Consider the following 25,753-nt stretch of genomic DNA (forward strand, 5'->3'; position numbering starts at 1 on the left):
CTCATTTACCCAAAACACTCTAAGGGATTATTTCCCTAAAAACCAATTAATTCTTTATTTATTTATTTTTGGGACAATTTTGCCCTCTCCTTCTTTGTCACTTAGAAAGAGAAGCGATAGGAGACCTTGCCAGACTTCGGTGACCAGTGGCCGGCCGGGACTCCGGCGACCGATGACCGAAATCCGGCAACTGATGACTGAAATCCGCTCGACCGATGACCGGAATTCCAAATCTGAATACCGGACCGGTGACCGGAATTCCAAATCTGATTTTATTGCCCCCCAATAATACCGAGTAATCACATTATTGTCCCCCAATAATCTTATTTACCCCCCAATAAAAAAGTTATTACCCCCCCCAATAACAAATTTATTGAGAATCAATAATTAGTGAAAAATGAAGATGTTTTTAATTTTGAAAGTTTTAGGAGGTTTATCCACGTAAATAATCATATTATTGCCCCCCAATAATCTTATTATTGCCCAATAAACATTTTATTGCCTCCCAGTAATCTTATTATTGCCCACCAATAAACTTGCAACAAGACAATTACAACAGTTCAATATTAGTACAGGCAGTTGTAGATCTACCAAACAGATGCTATTCTAGTACATAACTGAAATTAAAACATTTTTTCAGCATATTTTCTCATACTGGACAACTTGTGGCATGTGGTCTGCCCAAAAAAAAAAAAAGGAATGGCGTAGCCATCATCAATCTCGGAGGCCGAAGCGAATCAGTACCTGAAGCTCAAAACACAAATCAAACAATTCAAATCCACCAAAAACTTAACCCTATATCCAATCACCAAATCAACGTCCGAATTCCCTACCGGAATCTCCCGGGATTTTCTTGAAGGACTCCCTGCTTCGGATGCGATCCAGCGAACCGCAGATCAGAGATTGAGGGCAGAGGGACGACGGAGAAAGATAAAGAAGACGAAGTACTCAGACTTGGAGGTGGCAGAGGGACGACGGAGAAAGATAAAGAAGACGAAGTACTCGGACTTGACGTAATCGGAGACTATGTTCCTGCAACGAACTGAGAGAGAGAGAGAGAGAGAGAGAGAGAGAGAGATGAGTTTTAATTTAATTAATAGGGGTAAAACTGTTACTAGATATTATATAGGGTCAATGGATTTAAAAAAACTTTTAGTGGAGTAAGTGAGCAATTTTTAAGCTGAAATTGGGTAAGTAGTCACGGCCCCTTAGTAATATTGTTAACAGGGATTAGGGCGGGTACAGGGACATTACCCCAGTGGAGACGGGGACGGGGAATCCCCAATATTTTATTACGGGGATTGGGGAGGGAAAGGGGATGAGGAATGAAGTCGGGTATGTGGGTAGTAATTTAATCCCCTTACCCTACCCTCCCCATTGCCATCCCTATTCTGAACCTCGGAGTTTAAACAAATTTTGGTAGACTAAGGTACCAAGAAACTAGCACCATCTTTCTGTGATATAAGCACCTCTTAAATGTGCAAGTTACACCTTGTTTCCTGTACTTCGTAATTAAATTCTACAGAATTTTGATATCAAGACTTGATGTATTCTAACACACTGTAATATCTTCAAGAAAGGAAACAAAACCCATAACGCTTGTTATACCACTTCCGTCAACGTCCTGTTCCTCGATGAGATAGTTTTCAAAAGCTGTGGCATCGTCCTGCCCTCCTCTGATAAATATGAGTTTAGGGGTAATACATCTCTCTTGCTTTAATTTATTGATCTCAGTCCGCAGCAAACCTAAAAACATCTTGTATTAGAAGTGAAGCAAATAAACCCTGTATTTGCTAAGAAAGCACCAAGCAATGCAGAAAACTTACAATCATGGGGTGGAGGAAAAGGTAGAGTAGGGTCTGCCGTTGAAGAATAGAACACAATAAGAGCAGTGAATGCATCAAGGAAAAATATCGGACTACCACTGGTAATCAGTGCAGCACGACTCAATGAATGGCGTGGGTATGCTAGTTTATCGGGAGTAGAATATGAGGTGAGGACTGGATACATGGCACGATGAAGTGAACTTGGTTCAAGTGCACTGCAAAAAATAAATAAATAAATAAAAAATCAGAGAACAATAATTGCAGAGTTCATGCTCCATCAGAAAAGAAAGAGAGCATAATCAATTCTCCAAACATCAAATTATGTGGCAGAAGATATTTCAAGACTAAAGAACCAAAAATACATATTAAATTAACCTTTTGTAAGACAACTATCAACTTAATTAGACAAAGAAGTCATGTCGCAAAATGTGGCAACAAGTATACAATGATGAGTAGATGGCAAAATAAAGCAGAACAAGCTCAGTATTTCATCTGATAGTTCATAACTGAAAGTTAAAACCCCGTAACAGAATCCTGGAAGATTTTTGTTAATGACAGTTTGACCATCAAATACCTGAAAAGACACTGCAGGTAGATTCGGTAATCGGGGTGAACACCTTCTTCATGAAAAAGGAGCAGAGGATTTCGAAGAAATGCAAAAACTAATCGGGGTAAAGGCTGCAGTTCGGGGCATTGTGAGAATGCAACATCAATTTGGGCAGTCACTGAACTTCCGTTCTTGTAGTGAACAAGTTTATGAGCTTCATTGTATTGAACTGTCAGAATCACAAGCCAATCGTGCAATAACAGTCTTCCTTCCCGAACCCCTTGCTAATATAACCTATAGAATTCACAAATTTGTAATAAGCAATTTGTTACCAACTTATCTCCTACGCATTATGTTAAATCGGTATATCTCTACCTATAAAAGGTTCTAGAATGATCATGCCCAAAATTTGGTCAATTCTCTCATGACAGTATATTTCTTTATAACAAAAATTACAGAGCCTATCTCTCAAAACTGGTACCATACAAAAAATTTCCTCAGTCAAGGAATAATGAATTGGACAGAAGTATTTTACATCAATCAACACAAGAGAAAGAGCATTTGCATCAGTAAATAGTCTCTCGAATGTGAGTTATTAGTGTAAACATATCACAACTTTACTTTCCAGCCTCCAAATAAAAACCTTCTGCACGATCGCAGGAGATTATATCTCCAGTTAGGAGAGCAAGAATGAACACATCACATACAGAAGAAATTCAAGACAATAGCTTATCATTTTTCAGACGTTAAGCCTCCAAGCGTAAGACATTTTAAAACATTCATATGCCATTCAAAACATCATGTATAATATTCCACACTATGCCAGTCGAAAGCATAATAATATTTTTATTTGGACCCATTTGGAGAAATATTAAACTATCCTTAAAAATGTAAATATCCGTATAATATTCCTGAGTTATGCCTAAGCTAAACTACACTAGAAATGTAAATCAGGAATACGATACAGGATATTATCCTGTATGAATTATTTATCTATATAAAAAACTTACTAACTCAGACTAACTCTTATATTCAAGCTTGACAGTCCTTTAGTCAACTTTAAGAAAACAAAAGTAATAGTTATATCAGGAATTACATTTATACTTGCATGGTGCAATATGATAACAAAGGCAACATGAACACAACAAAAACTATGGAAAAACTGGGAGAAATACCTTGTGAACAAGTAATGAGATAACCACTTCAGGATCAACACTGTCATAGAGTTCATTCATGTTTTGGGCGACTCCACATTGCAAAGTCCGAATCCTTAATCGTCGTTTAAGAGAATGCTTGCCTCTACATTGAACATTCAGCAAGCTCAGCCCAAACGGTAGAATCCAAACAGTTAGAGAAGCATAACAAAAGTGTAACTGGCAACATAACACAGCAAGGCAGTCATTCTGGATGGGAAGAAAAATAGTGAAAATGCAAAACTAAATGTTCTGGAGAGCAAACTATAACAAAGGGAAAATCATTTGTGGCATTTGCCCAAACAAAAAAGGTAGAGAAGCAATAACATAGAATGCTTCAGAAGAAAGGAATAAAATTTCGTAGAAAGCTTTCATAACCAAGATGATAAAAGCCTTCATTTAATAGAAGGTTTGTTCTCATATTATGTTTTATATCACACAGAATGCAAGTCAGAGTTCCAAACATTTTGGTCTGAACATAAGATATCCTAAGATCTGTATTTTAATCACACCATTTCTCAAGCACCATCATAGTTCTTTGGCATAATGCAATCCAATATTGGATGTCAACGGAAACACATTTAACTATAACAAGCACCACAAGGCACCCACGGAAAGAAACACAGTTACCAATGGTCAAGAAGCGTAGAAATGAGACTCTTTTTTGAAAGTGTACTGAACTTTGTTTTCCTATATGGTTTTATATTAGAGAAACCAAGTGCGAATGCAGCATACTAAAAATGTCCACTGAAATCAACATTATCCTACGAGAGAAAACCTTTGCTAAACCAGAGATCTGAACTCTCATCCTCTAACTCTCTAAGTAACAAGTCCATACAATACGTGCATAAAACTCAGTCCGCCATTCCCATTTTTTGCTGTAATTCACACCTTCTCAGAAGTCAGATCTGGCATACGCCAGTGCAAAAAGGTCCTTGTTAGGTTCCTATCATATAGATCTATTTGATTAGGCTCACCCTTAGTCACGCCAAGACATGTTGCTTCTCATCACTCCAGGAAATGTCAAGCCACGTGCAGCTAAACATGCTTAATTACCAAAGCTAACAAAAACATAGGTAAGACACCTTAAATCAAGTGCAGCTGAGGCACAAACCCATGCACTTTTTCTTATAAGAAAATCATTCAACTGCTACATTTTAAATGACAGCAGATTTCCCATACCCGGCACATTCCTTTATCTGTAGTAGAAGTTGATAATAAGAAAATGTGTTTAGTACAATCTGAGCAAACGATATATTAAAGTCTTTCATCCTAATTATGACGACGCTAAAACATTTTAGTTCTGTTAGAAACAGTAGCATAATGTCTAAGACCCAAAGATACCTAGAACCTGTCCTCATCTATTGAAATCTTTTGTTTTACAATTAGAAGCATAGCTCAAGGCATTCGAATTCTTGGATCTGGTGTCCACGATGCCTTGGGAATGTTGATAGTTGGCAAAATGCCACTTCAGAGCAATTCTTCAAATCAGAAGCTTTAAAAAGAACCACAACAGAAACTTGGCATTAATCAAATAGAAGCATCAGAGAGGTGAACTTCTACTCAGGTAATAAATTAAAATACATAATGGAGACCACATTCACTTTAATATGTAGGAAAAATCTACCTAATGTTAACATTTGAATCATCAAAATAGAAAATACAATTTAATGTCAGAGATAGGTTGGTCCATTTATTGGAAGAAAACGAACAATTAACAACTCATATAGTAAAACAACCATACCTAACTGAGGAAACCAATCCTGAATCCGTGAGCTCCTCAGGAGGCAGAACGACTGTGTATTGAAACGCAATCTGTATAATAGGAGGTTCTGATCCATGTCTGCAGTAGTACAACAGTCACCCAGAAAGGGATTAGAGAGGCAAAATCAAGAGCTTTATATCAGTAAGTGATACTATGCATAATATGGCTTAGTAATTAAAAATACAACCATGAGACAGAGACGATAGAAGCTGAAAAAATATCAAACCTAATGGAAATCCCACTAAAATCAAAGAATCTATTTCTGGAAAGTAACAAGGTGACTGAAATACAATTGTAACTATCTAGAAGAAATATCATCCACTTTCATATAAATGATTCTTTAAGTTGTATGCAAATATAACAAATTTTTCCTTTAATTATTGCAGAACTGTTAAATAATCATATTTCTAAATGGATGTAATGGAAGCTGAAATAGGTTTCTTTAACATCACTGTCTTTCAAAATTTGATTGTTCGTTAGAGAACCAGCTTGTACATTAGCAAGACCAAATTTTGTTGGGTAGAGAGAGTCAATGGTGGACCATATAAAGGAAATGACCTTTCAAATAACAGAAGGGTTATATCTGCAGAGTTCTTTTTCCCTCACACAGGTGATTCAATCTTATCTACCACTGTTTACACCAACCCAAAAGAAAAGAAGACAAAGCCCTAGTACGTACTACCTAGACCAGATTACCAATTATTATTGAATAACAAAATTGCGAAACTTCTCAACAAATTTTCCTCTTACAAACTTGACAACACCAACTTATATAATTAGAGGCAAGAAATATTTAATATTATAAACAAAATAATTTGGCCTTGACAGAGTAAATAACTAGAAATTGAACATAGTCAATGGTCTTTTGAACTAGAAAAATATAAAGCTGCACAGTAAGCTATTATCCATTACTGGATGCTTCCTACAAACGGAGGTGGGCTGTTGTTTGGGATCTAAATGTGCTTCCAGAGCTCTTTAAAGTGACAAATGAAGAAAGTAGAAATCATGGAACATGCATGATTCTCAAGTATAGCTTTCACTATGAAAATTAACCTAAACCAACAGCACTGGAATCCCTTAGTATCTTCCAACTCAAAATCATATATAGTATCTTCCAACTCAAAATCATATATAGTAATCAAGCATTATTTTGTTTCAGTCAAAAGGAAGATACCATGATGGCAATCTGAGCTACGTACTTACTTAGAAAATTCATTGGTAGCTTCAAACTCAAAGTCATAAGCTTATGTGGCGTAAGAATCACAACAGATAATGTGTTGAACATTCTCATACTGTGGATCTGGAAAGAAGTGACCATACTGCAAAATAATAATAATAATGAATTATGTTATTATTACTATTATTATAATAATAAATGGTGCATTACTAGCAGTGACTCTGACAGCAAACAACAGGACACTTACAGAATGACCAGTTTTGAATTCAGATGATGTCCTCAATCCCAGTACACAGCCAAAAGCATATGGTCGACTTAGCATCCGGTACCTGCAAATCATGCATCTCAGTCACTAGAACCTAGATATGTTCTGTATGCTTAGAGCATCTCCAATGGCTATGTCTTTTAGCCTTGGTCAAATTTAAATTTGACATATGACATGGCAAAATTGACATGTTAACATTTTGACTAATTTTAGCTCCAATGGAGATGTCAAATTTGAATATTATTTTAATATATATAATTCTATTTATGTTGTTTTCCCTTCTATTTTTTTTTATCTTGTAAATCAAAGATCATACAATGAATGCTTCCAATAAGAGATGCAATTGAGATTACGAGAATTTGAGATATGAGAATACATAGCAGCAACCTAAATAGATGAAGACATAAACATATAATACTTCAGTACTGGAAACCAAAGGCACTGATACAAACTAAAGAAACTAGAAGGCTTTCTTGATCCCCATACAAACTATTGCTTTCTGATACAAACTAAACTTCTAGAAGGCTTACTAGAAGGTCCATTGAATTGACCTAAAGACTTGCACAACCTTTCTTTTCCTTTATGTTGGGTAATAGAAACATGACAGCAATAGAAACATGCTTTATTCATCTGCATTTATCACTGTTAAGGATATAGGACTGGAAAGTAAATACAATCCTAATTTAGGATTGGAATTCGATGACACTCCTTATCAAGATCTCAAACCTACAGGATTGAAGTTTGGTAACAATCCTGATATGGGATTGAGAGGCAATACTGATCCAAGACTAGACAATATGCAGGTCTCTGCTCACATCACAACCTTATGCTCCTGATGTAAATGTGATATTGAACTCAGAGAAGAAATACACAAGAAATTCTCTCAAAACACTCCTGTTGTTTACATTCTATCAATCACAGTCTGCACAACAGAACCACAAAACAAAATCTTCAAGGGTTTGAGCAGGAGTGAGGGCACCTGAGTAGTACAACCATAGCACATTAGCTATTAGTACATCCATGTTATACAGACAGCTTCAGAACAAATATGTAGCCTCAAATGATGATAAAATTATGTATGTTAAGCCAAAACCGAAAACATGCAATCTTTAAACTGGTTTATTTATATCTTCCAAAGACTAGGTACTTGAATTGTTTATTTATGGATTTTCTTGAAGCAATATCATATCACAATAAGGTTGTACTACCTTTGTATCCTCTGAGGTTAAAAGAAAGAGCAGACCAAATTGGAGGAAGAAGGAAGTATGTACTCCAACAGTTCCAGTAATCACAACAGGATCCGCTGATAAATGGTCTCGACAGTTGATGAAGCAATGGGCTTTGGTGGTCTGTCCTGCTGCATCACCTATCGTCTGGGACCAAATATATCACGCAATAAATATACTGAATCCAACAAACGGGTGAATAGTATACAAATCCACCTTATAGTTATCTATTGCCAATACATCAATTTAAAATCTCAATTTCCCCACATTCATTAGAGTAAATGAAAATAGTTCGAATGTTCCACTAGTGATAAATGAGTCCACCTTATAGTTATCTATTGCCAATATACTCATGTTGTTTACATTCTATCAATCACAGTCTGCATAACAAGATCCGAAAAATCAAAAGAGCTAAGTGAGGCATTTAATCAAATACCTGCAAACACTAAGGGCACCCAATCACTATTTGACCCATCTCCAAACTTCACAACCCATTCAATTTATACCAGCCTATGCACCTTTCGATCAATATATTCATGCTTGGTGACCTTGGGTTGTTTGACAAACCATTATTCAATTTCTCTTCTCCATTCGTAAAGTTTTTGATTCTTCTAAGCCGCCGGAAATCACGAACACGGTGACTGACGTCATACCCAAAACATCAATTGTTCAATACTCCAGCAAAATCAAAAACTAATGATAGAGCACGACAAGAGGATTAATTTTCCTACCTCATGCAAGTCAATCGGTGGCCGGAAACCGCCACGAAGTCACCGGAGCAGTAGGGTCTTCTCGGCGTTGATTCTCTCTCCAAACTCGAAATTTTTTTATCCATGTTCCTGATATTCAAGAAGAGAGCTTCAAGTTCTGGGTGAGAGGAGAGGAAGAAAGACGTGAAAGGGAAAGAGGGTGAGAGAGTAAGAGAGAGAAATAATAAAAATAAAAATAAAAGACAGAAGGAGAAGAAGCTGTCAATAATCCACGTGTAAAAGGCCAAAGTAACCGTTGAGGAGAAAGTCTTGCGTAGGGCCGACGTGGCACGGGTTGGCCAATCAGGTTCTTAGAAGGGGGTGTTTTAGGTATTTAACTTTTAAAATCAGGGGCAGTTTCGAAAATAAAGTTTCCTAAATCCTAATCGGCTAGGGAGTTTCCTAAATCCTCTATATATAGACCCCCGGTTTCCTTCTCATCCTCAATCTCTCCCTCCGAGTTTCCCACTCAAACCCTCAAACTGTCATCTCCGATTTCCTTCTCATCCTCAATCTCTCTCTCTCTCTCTCTCTCTCTCTCTCTCTCTCTCTCTCTCTCTCTCTCTCTCTCTCTCTCTCCGAGTTTCCTATTCAAACCCTCAAACTGTCTTCAAATGGCTTCTTCTTTCATGAGCCTGGAAGAGCTTGATGTGGGGGTTGTGAAAACATTCCACCCCACTGATTCTGATTTAGTGGGAAGCTATCTCTACAACAGAATCAAATCCCCAACCCCAATCGGAGGAAAACAAACATTCCCTGAGATTGAAATATATGGCACCACAGGTTTACCCCCGTGGGATATATGGAGAATTTATGAGGCTTCCAAATTTCCACATCAAGATTATCTCTATTTCTTCTCCCCGGTCAAGAAGTTGGGTTCCCGCTGTTTTCGCAGAATTGGCTGCGATGGGGGCACCTGGAGCGAGACTGAATCTGCTAAACCTGTCCATGTCCGTGGAATTGAAGAGCCTTATGGGAAGCTAAGGAAATTTAGATACGAAAACAACAGAGACAAAGGCTGTCAACACCATGCTGCTTGGTTGATGGATGAATTCACCATCAACCAAGCACCCGATTTGGCTTTGTGCCGGCTCAAACTCAATGACAAAGGAGGAGCAAGAAAGAAGAGGAAGAAGAGTTCTGATGCGACTAATGAGGATGAGAATCACAGAAAGACAATGTCTTTCAAAAACCGAAAACTTGAACCGAAAAGAGTTCAAGTTCAAAACAACATGTGTGAGCAACAAAAGGGAAGTGCCTCATTTAGTACTACTAGCACCACACAGCAACTGCCCCCACAATGTGATGATCATGCTTACTGTATGGATGAGAACCTACTTTTCTCTCCAACCGGCTTGGTTGATGATTACGATGACATTTTGAATAGTGATCAGTTTCTGGCTTCTCTTGATCAATGGTATGAGGAACAACAACCACAGTTTTCAGAGTCTTCACTACTAGTGCCGCAACAACAAGTAGAACCTAACAACAGTTGTGAGGAACAACAACAGCAACAAGGTGAGCAGCAGCTCTGTGGTGGTTTTGATATGACGGTTTATGGTTATCATGACCTTGATATTGATCTCGATACTCTACTTACAGTCTGACGAATTTAATGGATTTGATCAAGATCAGCCTAAAGCACTGTATTCTGACGTTTTGTAGTGACAATCTTGCTTATTTCTACATATAGAGTTTCTTACAATGGTCAGCATCAGTATTTGGATAATTGACCACAGGCATTCCTCGACTCCAACTTCTTCCTCCCCTCGAGGCAACTTCTTTTGGTGGCCGAGTTCAATGTATTGGCTGGACTACTGCTTGTATATTTTAGTTTTAGCTAGGGAGATCTTTGTAGATTTCTTTTTTATTCTGACTACACTGTAATCAATTACTAGTTTACTATACTACACTGTAATGTAATTTCTCTTCAAGGAAGTTAAATACTTTGCATTTGTTTTTCACTCTTTAGTTGGCTGTTACACTTGATCTTTGTAATGTAGTCTGTACATGTACTGCAGCATCTTTGTAAGATTACCGTCCACCTCCGAGGCTTGTTCTAGTAGAGTTTTGAAATGAACAATAACAATCGGTTGAAAAAAAAATATGAACACCTCTGCAACCATTTCTGTATTAAATTTTGACCAATGTATCGTCAGCATCATCAAACCTATTGTTTTCATGTTATCAACCAGCAATTTCAATCATCTCCATCAAACCTATCGTTTTCCTTTGAATTTTTGTCAATACAAAACCTTGTAAAGCCTTTGTTTTCATGTACCTAAACCTTTTAAAGCCTCTGTTTTCATATACCGTTGTAAACATGTAATGCAAATGTAAATTCACGACATTCCCATTTCTTACTGGGACAACAGAAAATGTACTCTTTCATAATACTGTAAATCTATGTGTTCCAGTGATTCACTAAAAAGACTTGGCAAATGAGTCTTACAAGTTACAAACAATTTTGTTAGTCATTTGAAAATCTGCAATCTTATGCCAACCAACCCATATGATGGGTACATAAAAAGGTACAAATGAGAGGTGTGATATACATCAGACTATTTCGGAAGCTTCCTATTGCTTTTTATGCAGTCTTGAGTTAGGGGAGTTACAACGCAACGGTGAGAGAGGTTGTCTTGCTGATGATTCTTGGTCACTGAAATCGATCTTCCCCTGAATCGGGCTGCTGCTCATCACCTTAGAGCTAGATTTTCGCTTGTTTGACTGCAAAAGGGGAGAATGCATAAAATTAGATCCTACTACAATTTCATGGACATGAAATGCCAAGGAAAGTATAAGAGCATAGTAAAACATGCAATCAAAGCTATTCTTCTCCCTTTCTCTTACCTTCGTTGATACATCAGTATGCTTTCCATCAGAACCAGAATTATTTCTTTCCTTGCGGTACTGCTTTAGTAATCTTTTGTTAGCTTCATCTAACACTTTGTTTTCTTCGAAAAGCAATTTGACCTGCATTCATCATAATATATATGGGATATCATTAGTTCATTACACTATATCAGGTTTGACATGGAAGTGGAAGATTCAATATTAGAAAACGTTCTGCTCTTCTCACGTCCTCTTCAGCAGAAAGAAGATTGATCCTTAGATGTTCTTCATCCTTCTCAAGTGTTACATTATTCTTCTGAAGTGTTTTCAACTCAGCAACTAGCGATAAAACTTTTTGAGATGACGGCCTCAAGCTGCCATGTAAACGAAAAGAAATTTTAAGCATTCTTTGACTTCAGAAAATAGAAATTGACACCCATATATCAGCAGCAGATGAAAGTAGACTGGGCAATTCAAAATGTCGGCAGTAAATCAATAATCTGCCACAAAAACAACTCAAAAAGGAACAATGCACAGTGGTAAACAAACTCACCCATTCCACATATTTAGCAACCTTTGACATGACTCATTTCAGCTATTGGCCTCCCAAAATGCACATGCCGCCCCAGTCTCATCTTTGGTCAATGTTGCTAAAACAGACTCCACTAGTTTCTCTTCAACAGGTGAGCCTTCAGCAGATGAATCAACCTTCAACATAGAAATATTCATCAGCCTTCGCAAAATCACAGTAAAAGAGACTCTGACTCATAATACCTATTTTTCTATATCATCATCAACAGGAAATACAAAATCTGCCAAAGAAGTGATTCTTACTGATATTTAAGCCTGTTTTGCAATACAAAATCCAATCTTATTTGATTGATAAAGTGATAATAAGTTCTACATGACCTTTGTTACACAATACCTAAATAGGTTAACCAGATTTGCAGGTATATTATGTCACGTAAATTGTAGCTAATAATCAACTGCCCATATGCAGACATTGCTAACTGTCACTAATACGTTCAGTGGGATAACAATTGATATTCTTCATATACATTCCGCATGATCTCTCATTAATCATTATACAACCAATGAGTGCCATGCGATGGACTCAGTGACTTACATTCTAAACCAATCTGCAATTTGATTCAAATTTTTCCAAAAAAAAAAACAACAAAGCATGCATTAAGACAATCAAATTAACTTCTGACTTCATGTTTTAAAAAATCGGAAAATAAAATTCATGAGAAACGAGGTCAATTTTTCCATAAATGCTAAAATTTTGTTAAGAGTGAGATAGAATTATAGAATGATACATCTTTCTAGAATCCTGGTCCCAAATATACACAGTTGCAGCACTGAATCTGAAATGGAAGGGACTAAAGCTTAAAGTTAGGTTAAACTGCCAATCTTATACACACAGTTATATTAGAATCCTGGTCCCAAATATATACAGTAGCAGCACTGAATCTGAAATGGAAGGGACTAAAGCCTAAAGTTAGGCTAAAGTGCCAATCTTATACACACAGTTTATATTAAGCTTCCCAAATTCCACATCTAGCAGCACTCTACTGAGATGGAAGAGAGTAAAGCTCAAGTTTGAGTGATAATGCAAGTTGTCAAACTCTGAATCCTATACACAGTGTTCAGCAGATACCCCTAACTGTCTTCACATTTACTCTCTTGAAAAATTGACAACAGGTTAAGTTTTTACAAAGGATTGAGATAAAGAGGGTACCATTAGGCATATCTCTTCAAAACCAATTACCAATAAGGCAATAACTGATTACTACCCCTTAGAGCAAAAATATGCACATTGAACTTTTGCAATAGCAACAAAGGAACATGAGAACTTCTGATTCATGGCTAGACACGTCCTACATTGAAGAAAACTAATATTTTGGTACGACTTGATGGCTTCAGTTGATTGGGCTCATACTTTGCCTTAAACACTATTATTCCCATCAAGATCAAACCAAGTTTACATACAATGTATTGTAATAAGTAATCTAAATGCTTGAAAGAAAAACAAGAATAGAGCACCGGGTGTGTTTTTAGTGGAGTTATAACTTTAACCTTACAATCTGAATATCAGACAAGTTGATCAAACCTAAGTTAAAAGATAGTCAGAAAGAATTACCGAAAGCCTCTCGTATTCATTCTTGTAAAACTTCAATTCTTCCCTCAATTCATCCTCCAACTCTTGGACCCGTAACTCAGCCTCCTTGGCCCTCTGGTCTGCCTCGTTTCCGAAATCCATCAAAGCCTCTCGGTCATGATCATAGAGCGAGCACTCCTTCTCCAACTTGTTACACTGACTCACCAGATGCGCACACTCTGCCGCTGGTCTCTAATTCTCCTCCACAAACTTCCTCAAAGCCTGAGCGTTCATACAAGCCTCGGCCTGAAACCAAAAACACATAAGCAACCCAACCAAATCGGTCCAGAGCTTGATCCTTCTCCTTCGATCCGTCGCTTCGCCGCTTCCGAGCACCGGAGCTTCTTCAATTCGAGAGTCTGTGCGGACACAGGGAGGCCGAGGGTGTGGTCAATCGACTCTCTGATGTAATCGTCGACTTCTCGAGGAAGAGGATCCATTCTTGCCGGTTCTTGATATCGGAAACCCTAGACCGATCCAAGGGGGTTGGTGACTGGGGAGAGTCTGAGAGTGAATTGAAACACTAGAAGGATTGGGGATTTGGGGATTGGGGTGTGGAATCGAAAGGTCGGGTAAGTTTGGGAGTGGGAAAACTTTTCACACACACTGTTTTGCTCTCAGGGCTTTTGAGGGAAAAAGGGGAAATTGATTTTGGTGCGGGCTACGTATTTCGAATTTGAAACTCTAGCCGTTATGCAGGTGAGGAGGAGGGAAATACTATTGCGAAATAATATCGTTAAGGCATTGATAACTGCCTTAAAGCTAGTACGGTTCAAGTTGGACAGATTCAGTTCGTCCATTGGTTTAAGCGAGTTAGATACCTTAAAGAACATCAATTTCGTTGAAATTTTGCAGAGATGATCTATACATTAGTACCTAAAAACTGAACGGTTGAGATGTGGATATGCAACCGAAAAGTGACCCTAAACCCTAACCTCGCTCTGAAATTTCAAAGCGATGCCTCGCTCTGGATAGGATCTGTATATATATATTGGTGAGGGATCCCTTTTTTAGTCATCTTAAGGGATTTCTTGTAGAACCCACTTTTCGATCACATATCAACATCTTGACCATTCAATTTTTAAGTCCCTATAAGTAGATCACTTGTGAAAATTTTTAGCTAAATTGATGATCATTAGGGCATTCATAATCATGATTTAAGTTTCTAAACATAAACGGTTCATGTTAGACAGATTCGGTTTGTCCATTGATTTGATCTAATATGGTACCTTAACGAGCATCCATTTAGCTGAAAATTTACAGAAAGACATGTCGAAATGTACTCGAAAAGTGGGTCCCACAAGGAGTCCCTTAAAATGACCAAAAAAAAAATCTCAAGGCAAAGGCTCAGCTGATCAAAATCGAAGGTATGTGTGGCGAGCTCGCCTGAAACCATGGAAGCTCATCGAGGTCGACTTCGAACTCTTCATCGACAACTCCAACTGCAAGCAAAAGCTCAACATCGAGGCCTGGTTCAGGTTCGGCAACAGCAGCACCGACATGACTGCTTAATCGAGGACAGAGGAGGGAGGTCCACACTTTTTCATCTGTGCGGACGTCCTCTTCTGAACGGCTTCGTGTGTGTGTGCGCGCGCGCGCGTGCATGTGTATATATATATATATATGGTGGATGGGCCATGTTGAACAAAACGACGTTGGATGAACTTGCAACCATGAGATCATCTTGTGTCAAGAAGATTAAAGCCTCATCTAATGGTTGTAGGCACATTCAACACCATTGTGGTTTAATTTCGTACGCAGGAAATGAACCATTAATTTTAAAAATGAAACAAAAGGCCAAATGACTTTTTTTTGTCAATCTACATTTTTCTAAAATAAGGAACATGTCAAGACCTTTTTTTTTTTTTTTAATCAAGATCACATGGTTCCTCAAAAGCTTCCTAAGCCCAGAGACTAATCCGTGTCGGGGGATCATGTCATAATCCTTCCTCCCCCCTCACCACCAAGAATAGATTGAGATTTAATTCAATCAACGTCGGCGGGATTCGAACTCGGGTGTGGGGGTTCCACACCTGGAGGCTCTTACCAACTCGCTCACCTGTGTCAAGACTTAACATACAAGCACATATGTGAATAAACAATAATTTAAACAAACAACATACTATTTCTTATCACCTTGCTTTGCTCAAGTTGATTAACTATTGTCAATCTAAACCGGGCAAGTCTAGAGTGGTAATTTTGAAGCACCTAGAACATATTTTCAAATTTTATTGCCAAGTTTTATTTACAATTCTCTTCTAATATTGGCAAGTCCAAAATTGTAATATTTAATAAAGAACTAAATTCTATTTCACTCCACCAACTTTGGGTCGATCTTCACTTCAGTCCCGAAACTTTTTTCTTAATCACGTTGGTCCTTGCAGTTTCAATTTCCATCATCTGCGGCCAAAATTCAAACCTGACTCCAAATATGACATCATGTGCTGACTTGGCCTCAACACAATGGCCCACTTTTCAACTTTGTCCCCTCAAATTGTTGTCATTGTCCAAAATGCCTCTTGTTACAGTTTTCCCTCCATTACAACCCCACTACAGGAGCTGAAAACCAAAACCTAATCCCTAATTTGAAAAATAAACTCTCTCTCTCTCTCTCTCTCTCTCTCTCTCTCTCTCTCTCTCTCTCTCTCTCTCTCAAAAACCAACATCAAACCCAGACTACAAACTCATAGCCAGTGGCCTTTGGGATATTGCTTCGACAAATTGGCGACATGGCTGGGGCCGATGATGAGTGGGTACCTCAATTAGAGAATGGGGGCGAAGAAATCCCAAATTACTGTGAGTTACGGTTTTGAAATTTCCATTAGATTAAATGATTACGGTGTTTTACAGTGAGTTACGGTGTTGAATATGTTATTGATTTTAGGTGTATGCTAACTGGGTTTGGACATTTAAGGGTTGGAAGGTTTGGATTTAGGGGTTTTTAGTTTAGGGTTTACAATTATGTGGTATGGAAGTTTCTAATTTGGAGTTTTCTATTTCTCTTCCATAAGATTACAAGGTTGAATATTGAATGATGCATGTGGATGTTGTTGGGTAGCTGAAATAGGGATTTAACTAAGTAAGTGTTGTTGTGGTCCTATGAATGAATTGATTTTGGGTGCGTCTATTGCCACGCTACTATTTTCTTATTTCACCCTACAAACATTTGAATTATTGAAAGACTATATTACCCAAGTGTAAAATGACTAATAAATACACTAATGTTTTGGTCTACGGATCGAGGGTCACAGTAGTGATCGAGGGTCGGTTATTGGAACCATGCCCTTGGCCGAGGTATGGTTATGATTCAGTTAGAGCTCTAGTCTGTTTGCCATCGTATGTCATAGGGGTAACAAGCAGGTTATTTGCGACTCATGGGTACATATTTTTAAAAGAGAGTTTGGGGAGTATTCTTTCTTTTAATTGTCTGAGGAGGGACTTGATTTTTTATATAAATTGTGAGTTACAATAATATGATTTTGTCACTTTAGCGACATATGTTATCCTTAAGAGGTAAGGATGTCAAGTTGAAAATGAATCATTTTAATGGAGTTAAAAGGGTGATTTCTTGGCTTTAGCATGAGTTGTTTGATTTTCTTAATTAGTTTCATTTTTCATTTGAATTGTTTGACTTTTACGTAATCACCTGAACTAAATTTTTTGTAGAAGTTGCTATGATTTGAATTGTGTGATTTAATGTGATCTCTTGAACTACACTATATGCAAGAGTTGCTATGATTTGAATTGTGTGATTTTAGGTGATCTCCTGATCTAATTTTCTATACAGGGATTACTAATTTTTACCTTGTGTGATTGTAAATTCGGTTGTGTCTTGTGGAGTTAAATGTTGTTGCTTTAATTTACCTCATGAGTTAAGAAATTATAAGCATGTGTTGTTTGAGTCATTTTATTTGAGTTTACTCATACGAGCTCTAAAAGCTTACCGGATTTGTTGTTGTAACCCGGTGCACTATTCTATAGTGTGGGGAATTTTTCTGTAGGTCAAGGTAACCAGGGTTGAGGCTGCAACTTGTTGTTGTAGCAGTATTAGGTTTAGAACTTTTTTTTTTTTGATCAAAAGAATACTGCATTAATAATAAATTGAATACAATGAGTTGTGGATCAACAATCTACAAAAGCACACCGATTTGGTGACCCCTGCAAAACATTGACCCAACTAGACTTCACATTGGAAATCCATACTGACAGACTGATGTACATAGTTCCGACTATCTAAATTTTCCTTTTCATCATGATGGTGATTTTCACATCACTATCAGAGACGGAAAGAAAAAAAATCATACATCATACATAGTTTCGATTATTCTTCTGTTGCTCCTTCCCTGTTATTTGCAAAGTGGTGTCATGAATGAGATTCTTTATTTAAGGGTATAGTCAGTATGTCCCCAAATCGTTTTCGTTCAAATCTTAGAAGAGAGAAACTGTGGAACAAGCTGGCTACTTATTGCATTCAAAGGTACTTACTGGGAACTTCTTGTGTTAGAATCGGATCTAAAGATACAATACTACAACAGTTAGTCTTGCAATCCTTTTTTAGTTTCAATGCTTGTTCAATGCTTGCTTTTAAACAAAGCACTGATATTGAGGGGTGCCATATTATTTTGACACGACCCCCATGACAGAGAGACATGTTCTTCTGGATCAAAATCTGGGCAATGCGCATTTCCACAACCTGCAGGGGTAAAACACTCCATTTGTTTTCATTACTGTTTTGTAGTGCCCAGTCTTCTACCTTAGGGTTGAGGTCAAATACATTCTGACCAGTTCCTCCAGGAAGGTCAAATACATGTCTTTAATAAAAGAAAGAAAATGCTTTTTACTGAGAGGATTATGAATTGGAAATTCTGATGCAACGATAATGACCGGGCATGATCTTCCATTTGGCTTTCCAACATCAATGCGGAATATCATTTAGAATGATTTTGTGCATAGGACAGAATGTAGAAGAGGAAGAATTGGATGAAATTTCATTTATCTTATTATCACTTATTTCTAACAAGGTGCCTTGGTACAAAAAGGTGTTAAAGAGTATACAATCTTGGGCAATTGATTATAGACGTCAGTTAAACTTCAGTAACAGAAGCTGTGCGGCCATGAGAATTTATTGCAAACGAACTAAATCAAGCACTGCACTCACAAAATTTATTCAAACCTCTAATGGAAAGGACTAAATGATTGCTGTGACTTTCACAGCAAACAAGCTTCATCAAAACAGAATTAATTTATATAAATCCACTTGTAGCAAAAACAAACTGTCAACCAAAAAGAGAAATGCTTGACCATATGGACTTAAACAAAGCAGAAATAGCTGATGAAGACGATAGTTTCCTAACATGACGAATATAAGCAAATGTTAAAATTGTGCATCCATGGCCAAGACAAATAACTTCTGTTTAGGTATTGGTGGCTCTGGTGTAGATCTGCTGACTAGCATGAGCAGAAATCATCCTAATAGAACCCCTTGCCATCAAATCCTTAATTGCACGGCGTGCCAATGATCCATTAATCTGAAAATGAAAATGAAAACAAGAAAATTTGAAATTAGCTACATCAAGTATAATTCTTAATGGAATTCACTGCACAGACATTATCATGTATGAAGAAAAAATGAGATTCATAACCCAAACCACGGTAAACATCCAGGCATATATGATGGAGGTAAGAGATGAAAAAAGAAAACACCAATGTGTAATTATATAACAAAATGACTTGGGCAAAACAAGGTATAGAAGCTTCATGTGGTCGTGCTGTTCACGAGCAATTCAGGGGCAAGAAACAATAAAGCTATTATCTTACAAGTTCCTAAAACAGGCAGGTGTATGAGAATTTGGATTCTCATACATCATCCCCCCAAACACTGGTCCTTAACAATAAATTGAGTCAACTGACTAATCCAACTAGATTAAAAATGTAATGAACGGTCGTACAGAGCTCATACATGCATGAGAAGAAACAGAGGTCTACATACTGAAGATTGAAATACACAGTTTTGACCACATCCAGAGGTGAATGGATGTGGAAAGAAAGAAAAAACCGTTACATTGACAGTGGACAGAGCTCTATTTACATGGTCTACCTCAATACAAACAGGAAAGCATGGTATACCAATATAATACATCCTAAATATCAAATCAAACTTCAGGGCATTCATTAACACCTATAAACAAATTGATGACCCCACCTCGAAACTCAGAAGTCAGAAAATATCGACTCAAATGGAGCCTAATGGCTGGAAATTCCTAGTAGGAACAATGATGCAAGCCTGATCACGGTAAGAAATACCATAAACAGAAATTGCTAGTTCTGTAGCTTAACTAAGGAAGAAAATTCCCACGTATGAAACAAAAGCACTGTAAGCACATGCATTTGTCAAAATTGCTGGACACAATTTTCAGTAACAGAAAAATGTTATGTGAAATACAGCTTTGTCCTAGACAGGTTTCCAAACAGATCCAGGCCACGAGATTTTTTACTTCTGTTGTTTTTTAATAAGAACTTATGTCACTGTTATTTTGACATGTAAATACATAAATTAGGACTGTGGATGGCAGTATCAGTTAACACTTGAACAAAGTTACATCCATAACATATATTCGGCTAGCAATTACGCCCAAAATAAACAAAGCTGACAAATATCTGTACACAAGGGTGGAAGAATGGGAAAGTACATGAAATGCTGACAACTACTAAACCATATCCTTCTCAAAGGGTTAAAATGATGACATTCAATCTAACGTAAACAGACTAATGCTAGGACCATTTCAGACATACACCAATCGTAGCATCAACACACTATAATTTGATACTGGGTTGTAGATTCTTAATATTCTTCTCACCCCTTCTAGACTAATAATCGACTTCAACAGCATAACAGAGATAAAGTGCTAATTTACAATTTTATGCACATAAACTTAGTTACGTTTCAATCACTTCAAACCTAAGGACTAACATTTTTCGACGTGACCAATACAAAACCCTTAAAGAAACAAAGCCTAAAACTCGGAATCATACCCTCAGCCTGTCTGACAAGATAGAAGGAGTGATGAGCTTGAACTTGGGAGCCTCCGAAAGAAGCTTGTCATAAGTGGCCTGATCGAACAACACCATGTTGTTCACCTTCTCCTTTTGCTTACCCTTGCTCCACTTCTGTTAACGCATCTCAGACACAAACAGCACAAAACAACTTAACACCCATATTCACATATCAAAAACAACTTAAGCAACTCCAGAGTGGATGGAATACTAAAGTTTACCTTCTTCTTCTGCTTGCCTCCGCCAGATTTGGCGGGCTTTGAGGACGGTGGGGGAGCCTTTTCCTTCTTGGGTGCCTGTAAAAGAAGCAATGGGAATTATTATAAATCTAGAAGACAATAACAAAATCGATACCCAGTTTGGATCTTAGACGATTGGAAACGGAAAATGATGGGTTCGGAATCGTTTAGGATTGTAGGAGGGAATTGAAGAGATTGAGATGATCGGAAAGAGAGGTAGTTACCATTGCGATGAGGGGGTCGAAACAGAGCGGGTGCAGCCGTCAGGTCGGTAGGGTTTGGATAAGAGGCACAATGAGGGTTTGGGAAGAGGCTAGGGTTTTAAAAGGGAACTTCTGCCGAAAATTTGTCGACTCTAAAACATGCGAGGGCCTTTTTTTTTCTTTTTTTTTTTCAATACATATGATTATTACAGTTTAGACCCTACAAGTTAATTAAAATTTGTATCTAAATTTTCAGAAATTTCACACTTTTTTTTTTTTTCAATTTATGGGTTTGTTTGACGCACGCTGAGTTAGGCTATGTTTGGTATGACTAGGCTTTTCAGAAAAGCTGGCTTCTGCTTATTTCTGAGAATAAGTGGCTGAAAAGCAAAGCAGCTGAGTGTTTGGTAAACTGGCTTTTTATAAGAGCTGTCAGTGGCAAAAGCAGTGACAAAGTGTTTGGTAAACTCAAACTGGCTTATGCTTTTTGTTTGTGGAATGACCAAATTGGATATGAGAGATTATTTTGCCTTGATTGTTCGGTAATACAATGTTGTTCAAATGCTCTTGTTATTATTTTTAATCTTCACTATGTCCTTATTAATTTTTGTTAACTTTCAATTTTTATAAATCATGGTGACCATATGATTAATATTGGACAATTTTAAAAATAATTTATACAAAGCATGCAAGGAGTTTTATGAACATAATTCATGTAATAATGTTGAATGAGCAGAGCATTAAGTTGTACACTTCGTAACAATTTTCAATATTGCATAACAGCATCCTTTCAAGAATACAATCATTTCCTACTAGTGGAGGCAGGTCAAATGTTTCAAAGAGTGTTTGGTATAATTATAATCAGATGATTCAAATCTATCACAAGACAAAATGAGCATTTGGAGCCTAATTGGTTCTACCGCATATATCCCCTCAACATATGCCCATTAGGAATTGGAATTGTGATCATATTTTTATTCAATGACTTCCCTAAATTCCTCACTGCTCATATCATTGTCTTGCTCACTCCACTGCATTATGTCGTCATGGTCATCTGCAATAGTTTCATCACTATGAACGGGTTCTTCGTCTTCCTCTGTTACGGGACTAAGCAAGGAAGGAGACCCTGGATACCTTGAGGACTGCAGCATAAAAGAGTAAACATCTGAGCAACCAATACTACAAACATAAATTTGCTAGCATAATTCCAATTGTCAAATCTGGTAAACAATTGTCCAATGATGCAACATAAAATCAGTTGAAGCATCAAGCAACATATAAATGGTTCAATGGAATCCGTAGTGATTTGCAAAGACTGAATCCTCTGTTAAGTGAGGATCATTTGAGCAGATAAAAATAGACCATCAGAATGTTATGATGCATCCCAACACATCCGCCAACATAAGAACTCAAGATACTAGATGAATGCATTATTGTAATTGGTACCATGGCAATAGAAGATCCCATATATTAGAGACTAGTATCAGTGTTTCATGCTCCAATTCCTTCATGAATGAAAAAAATACAACACAACAAAGGTGGTGTGAGATGTGATAAAAATGTTTAGAATCATTTAGATCCTGAAGAACACTAACCCAAGCAACTAGTTAGTATTGCCACAGGTGACCATCTCTTGCCGTAAGTTAGACCATTCAGATGTTTTTTGCCATTGGACTCAACAGCACAAGGTGTCAGGACTTGAGATAACAGGAATCACTAGTATAGTTGGATGGTGGGCCACTTAACTGCATCATGGAAGAGCTATGAACTTAAACTGCATAATGATGCAACTAAGGGAACACTACTGTTTGTAGCACACTAATGACATGGCAAGTTGTACGTGTCTCTAATAATGTGAAGCCAAAGTAAACAGCTTGTTGGATCTAGTAGTTACTGCATGTTTTACCAATACTTTTTGTTCATGCTATTCTCATCTAAGCAAAAGAGAACTAAAGAGACCGCATTTGCATTCTAATTCCTAGATGAATGAGGAAAACTGTTTTTATCGAAACTAAGAGGAAACTGAAGACCAACAAGAAGCCTAAAACCATTACTTGTTTCAAACTTCATTTTGTTTTTATTTCATCCATCCTCCAGGGAACAAAGCTAATATACACTGAAATCATTCCCCATTCCTTGTCTCGAAATAAAATGGAGTCTTATGAACTCTGCATTGTTCTAGGCTCTACACTCATTCGCAAGTTTTCATATACAATCTGATAACTATAACCTGTAGTCTACAATATGGAAACAGAATGTAGTGCACTCTATCTATGCTACAGAAACTAAACCCCTGTATCCCTGTGAATTCTTTCACAACTGGGTTATCAAATTCAAGTGAAATTCAATTCCAGAAAACAAAAACCATATCACTGCATTACACTAAACAAACCCAAGAAACAATTGAAACTAAAACAGAGCAGAGGAATAAAGCAACTACCTGAGGAGAATTAAACTCTATGAAACAATGACCCAGGGTTTCTTGGCTACTGGGGTTCACAGGCATCGAAAACCCATCTTCTTTAACAACACCAACTTCACTAAACACACACTCGAATTTCACAACTCAACACCAATGAACACAAGTTAAAAAGGGTCCAGAAAATTCACCAAAACAAAATCAAACTCAACCCATTACAGATATCCAATGATACAAGGATGCTGGCAGTACTCAAATCATAGGCAAATTGAATTGACCAAATCCCCGAAATTGGTTCTAAATAGTTCTAAATATATGTACATCACAACACCCAGTATATATGTGTGCTACAAATCACAATCTACTACTCATATCAAAAACCCAAAATAATATTGATACTTCCTTTTCATCAAAATTACCGAAATTTATCATGAAATAGATAAAAAAAACTAACCTGAATCAAATTGCCAAGCAGCCTTGATTAAGGCTTCGATTTCCAATGATAGGAGCATTTTTATGCCATATTTTAATAATTATTTCCCCGTATTTTGCTTAGTTATTTCCTTTACTTAATCATTTTTAATTTAGTTTCTATTTTCTAGGTACATTAGAATAAATGGAGAATAAATGAGCTGAAATGAAGAAATGGAGTTTTCCTGGTCCAACTAGGAATCCCAGTCAACGCAGGAATCCTGATGAGGCTAGGAAACCTAAAGGCATTAGGAGACCACATGGCTTGAAGAAGACGTGGGAGATATTATGGGAGATTAAATCTGATTTTTGCATGGGAAATGATGGAGATAATGTGAAAATCAAGGAGATTACGTTGAGAAAATTTTGGGAGAGTTTCATGGGATTGTGCAACAAGAAAAGGCTCAAAACAAGTCCAGATTCGTTCCTTAATTCCCTCAAGATATGTTGGCTGAAATTAGAGAATAAAATCTGCAATTTAATGTGAAAATCAAGAGAAAATCAGGGGGAGGATATTAAGGATAATGCCATGGAGAGATTTAAGGGAGAAAATGTCCAAAACAAGTCCCGATTCATTCCTATTTTCACTCAAAATTATTTTGGCCGAAAATTAAGAGAAAAATCAGATAAAATCTTGGGAAATCAGCAATAATATATTTGGAAAGATTATGGAATTATTTTGGAGCTTTTTGATTGGTTGAGTGACATGGCAGAGCTGACGTGGCGCTACGTGATTGGTTGAAGCTGTGTCGTGCAACCAGAAAATTCTTTGGAAATTAAATTCATGAAGCTTTGCCTTGCCCTATATATAGCCTCCTCTCCACAACACCACCACTTGAGACACCACCTCTCTCCATTAGAAAAATTCTCTCCATTCTCTAGTCTTCAGAAGCTCTGTGTCTCAACCAAGGAGGAGGAGAAGTCATGCAATACATCTAGATCCTATCCTCCATCCACCCATGTGTCGTCCCTAGAAGATTACTTGCTTTCAAGGATCTTCAAGTTCTTCGTCTCAAGGCTTCATCATTCATCCTTCACGGTGTATTTCATCTTTTTCTTTTGTTTCCTTTGTTTGATTTGTAGAGTTATGAATTCTAGTTAACATGACGTTAAGGGCAAAGTTTAAAGCCCATTTATATGTTTTGAAATAAAGTTGTGATTTTTTTATGTTGATTTATATGTTGCTTATGTGAGATTGCTTGATTGATTTTGTTTTACAGAAAGCTTTTGCATGTTTATGTTCTTTGGTGGCCAACTTAGGATATATGCATGTAATTGGAGCTAATTTAAGTAGTGAAGGCTTTGGACAAAAGTCAAAATCAATTAAGGAGGATTGCAAATAGGTGAACTTAGTCATAACTAGGTTGTGCACTTTGGTTGACATCCTTTCTTTGTTCTTAATGCGTTGAATGTGTTCTTGATTAGCTAGCTTTCTAGACTATGATTGCATGTTCAATAAGATTGACTTAGGTGCTTTCACTTAGATTAATTATTTAAGGAAAGTAAAAAATGGGAAATCTTTTGCTTTCTAACGTTTCACATGGTCAACTTCTTTCTCATGACATAGAAGATCAACTATAGGAATTGTGATTGGATTTCTTGCATATGATTGTGGTTTTGATCTTTA

At 37.2% G+C, this 25,753-nt stretch overlaps 4 protein-coding genes and 1 pseudogene across 5 annotated transcripts; 1 reads left to right on the top strand and 4 right to left on the bottom strand.

Annotated features, from left to right (window-relative positions):
- Positions 1-1,412: 1,412 nt before the first annotated feature.
- LOC112201905 lies at positions 1,413-8,923 on the bottom strand (annotated as a pseudogene).
- Positions 8,924-9,362: 439 nt separating this feature from the next.
- Positions 9,363-10,355, top strand: LOC112203845. Its single transcript, XM_024344754.1, has one exon. The coding sequence runs from the start codon at positions 9,363-9,365 to the stop codon at positions 10,353-10,355; it is 993 nt and encodes a 330-aa protein (XP_024200522.1).
- Positions 10,356-11,156: 801 nt separating this feature from the next.
- Positions 11,157-14,366, bottom strand: LOC112167710. 2 transcript variants are annotated; one of them, XM_024304760.2, is made up of 5 exons: positions 13,724-14,366; positions 12,134-12,288; positions 11,828-11,954; positions 11,599-11,721; positions 11,157-11,475 (listed from the first exon to the last, which is right to left on the bottom strand). In XM_024304760.2, exons 2-5 carry the CDS (start codon positions 12,142-12,144, stop codon positions 11,326-11,328), a joined length of 411 nt encoding a protein of 136 aa, XP_024160528.1. In that variant the 5' UTR covers positions 12,145-12,288; positions 13,724-14,366; the 3' UTR covers positions 11,157-11,325. The 2 variants fall into 2 exon arrangements, with proteins under 2 accessions (XP_024160528.1, XP_024160527.1); XM_024304759.2 differs by having other exon boundaries at positions 11,157-11,721.
- LOC121049208 lies at positions 12,172-14,181 on the bottom strand. Its single transcript, XM_040505859.1, has 3 exons — positions 13,978-14,181; positions 13,724-13,897; positions 12,172-12,288 (listed from the first exon to the last, which is right to left on the bottom strand). Exons 1-3 carry the CDS (start codon positions 14,179-14,181, stop codon positions 12,172-12,174), a joined length of 495 nt encoding a protein of 164 aa, XP_040361793.1.
- Positions 14,367-18,922: 4,556 nt separating the features above from the next.
- Positions 18,923-21,408, bottom strand: LOC112168359 (40S ribosomal protein S25). The gene is made up of 4 exons (XM_024305480.2): positions 21,258-21,408; positions 21,016-21,090; positions 20,774-20,908; positions 18,923-19,269 (listed from the first exon to the last, which is right to left on the bottom strand). Exons 1-4 carry the CDS (start codon positions 21,258-21,260, stop codon positions 19,156-19,158), a joined length of 327 nt encoding a protein of 108 aa, XP_024161248.1. The 5' UTR covers positions 21,261-21,408; the 3' UTR covers positions 18,923-19,155.
- Between the last annotated feature and the right edge of the window lie 4,345 nt (positions 21,409-25,753).

The sequence above is a fragment of the Rosa chinensis genome, chromosome 5 (assembly GCF_002994745.2).
Source record: "Rosa chinensis cultivar Old Blush chromosome 5, RchiOBHm-V2, whole genome shotgun sequence".
In the NCBI taxonomy this organism is placed as follows: Eukaryota; Viridiplantae; Streptophyta; class Magnoliopsida; order Rosales; family Rosaceae; genus Rosa; species Rosa chinensis.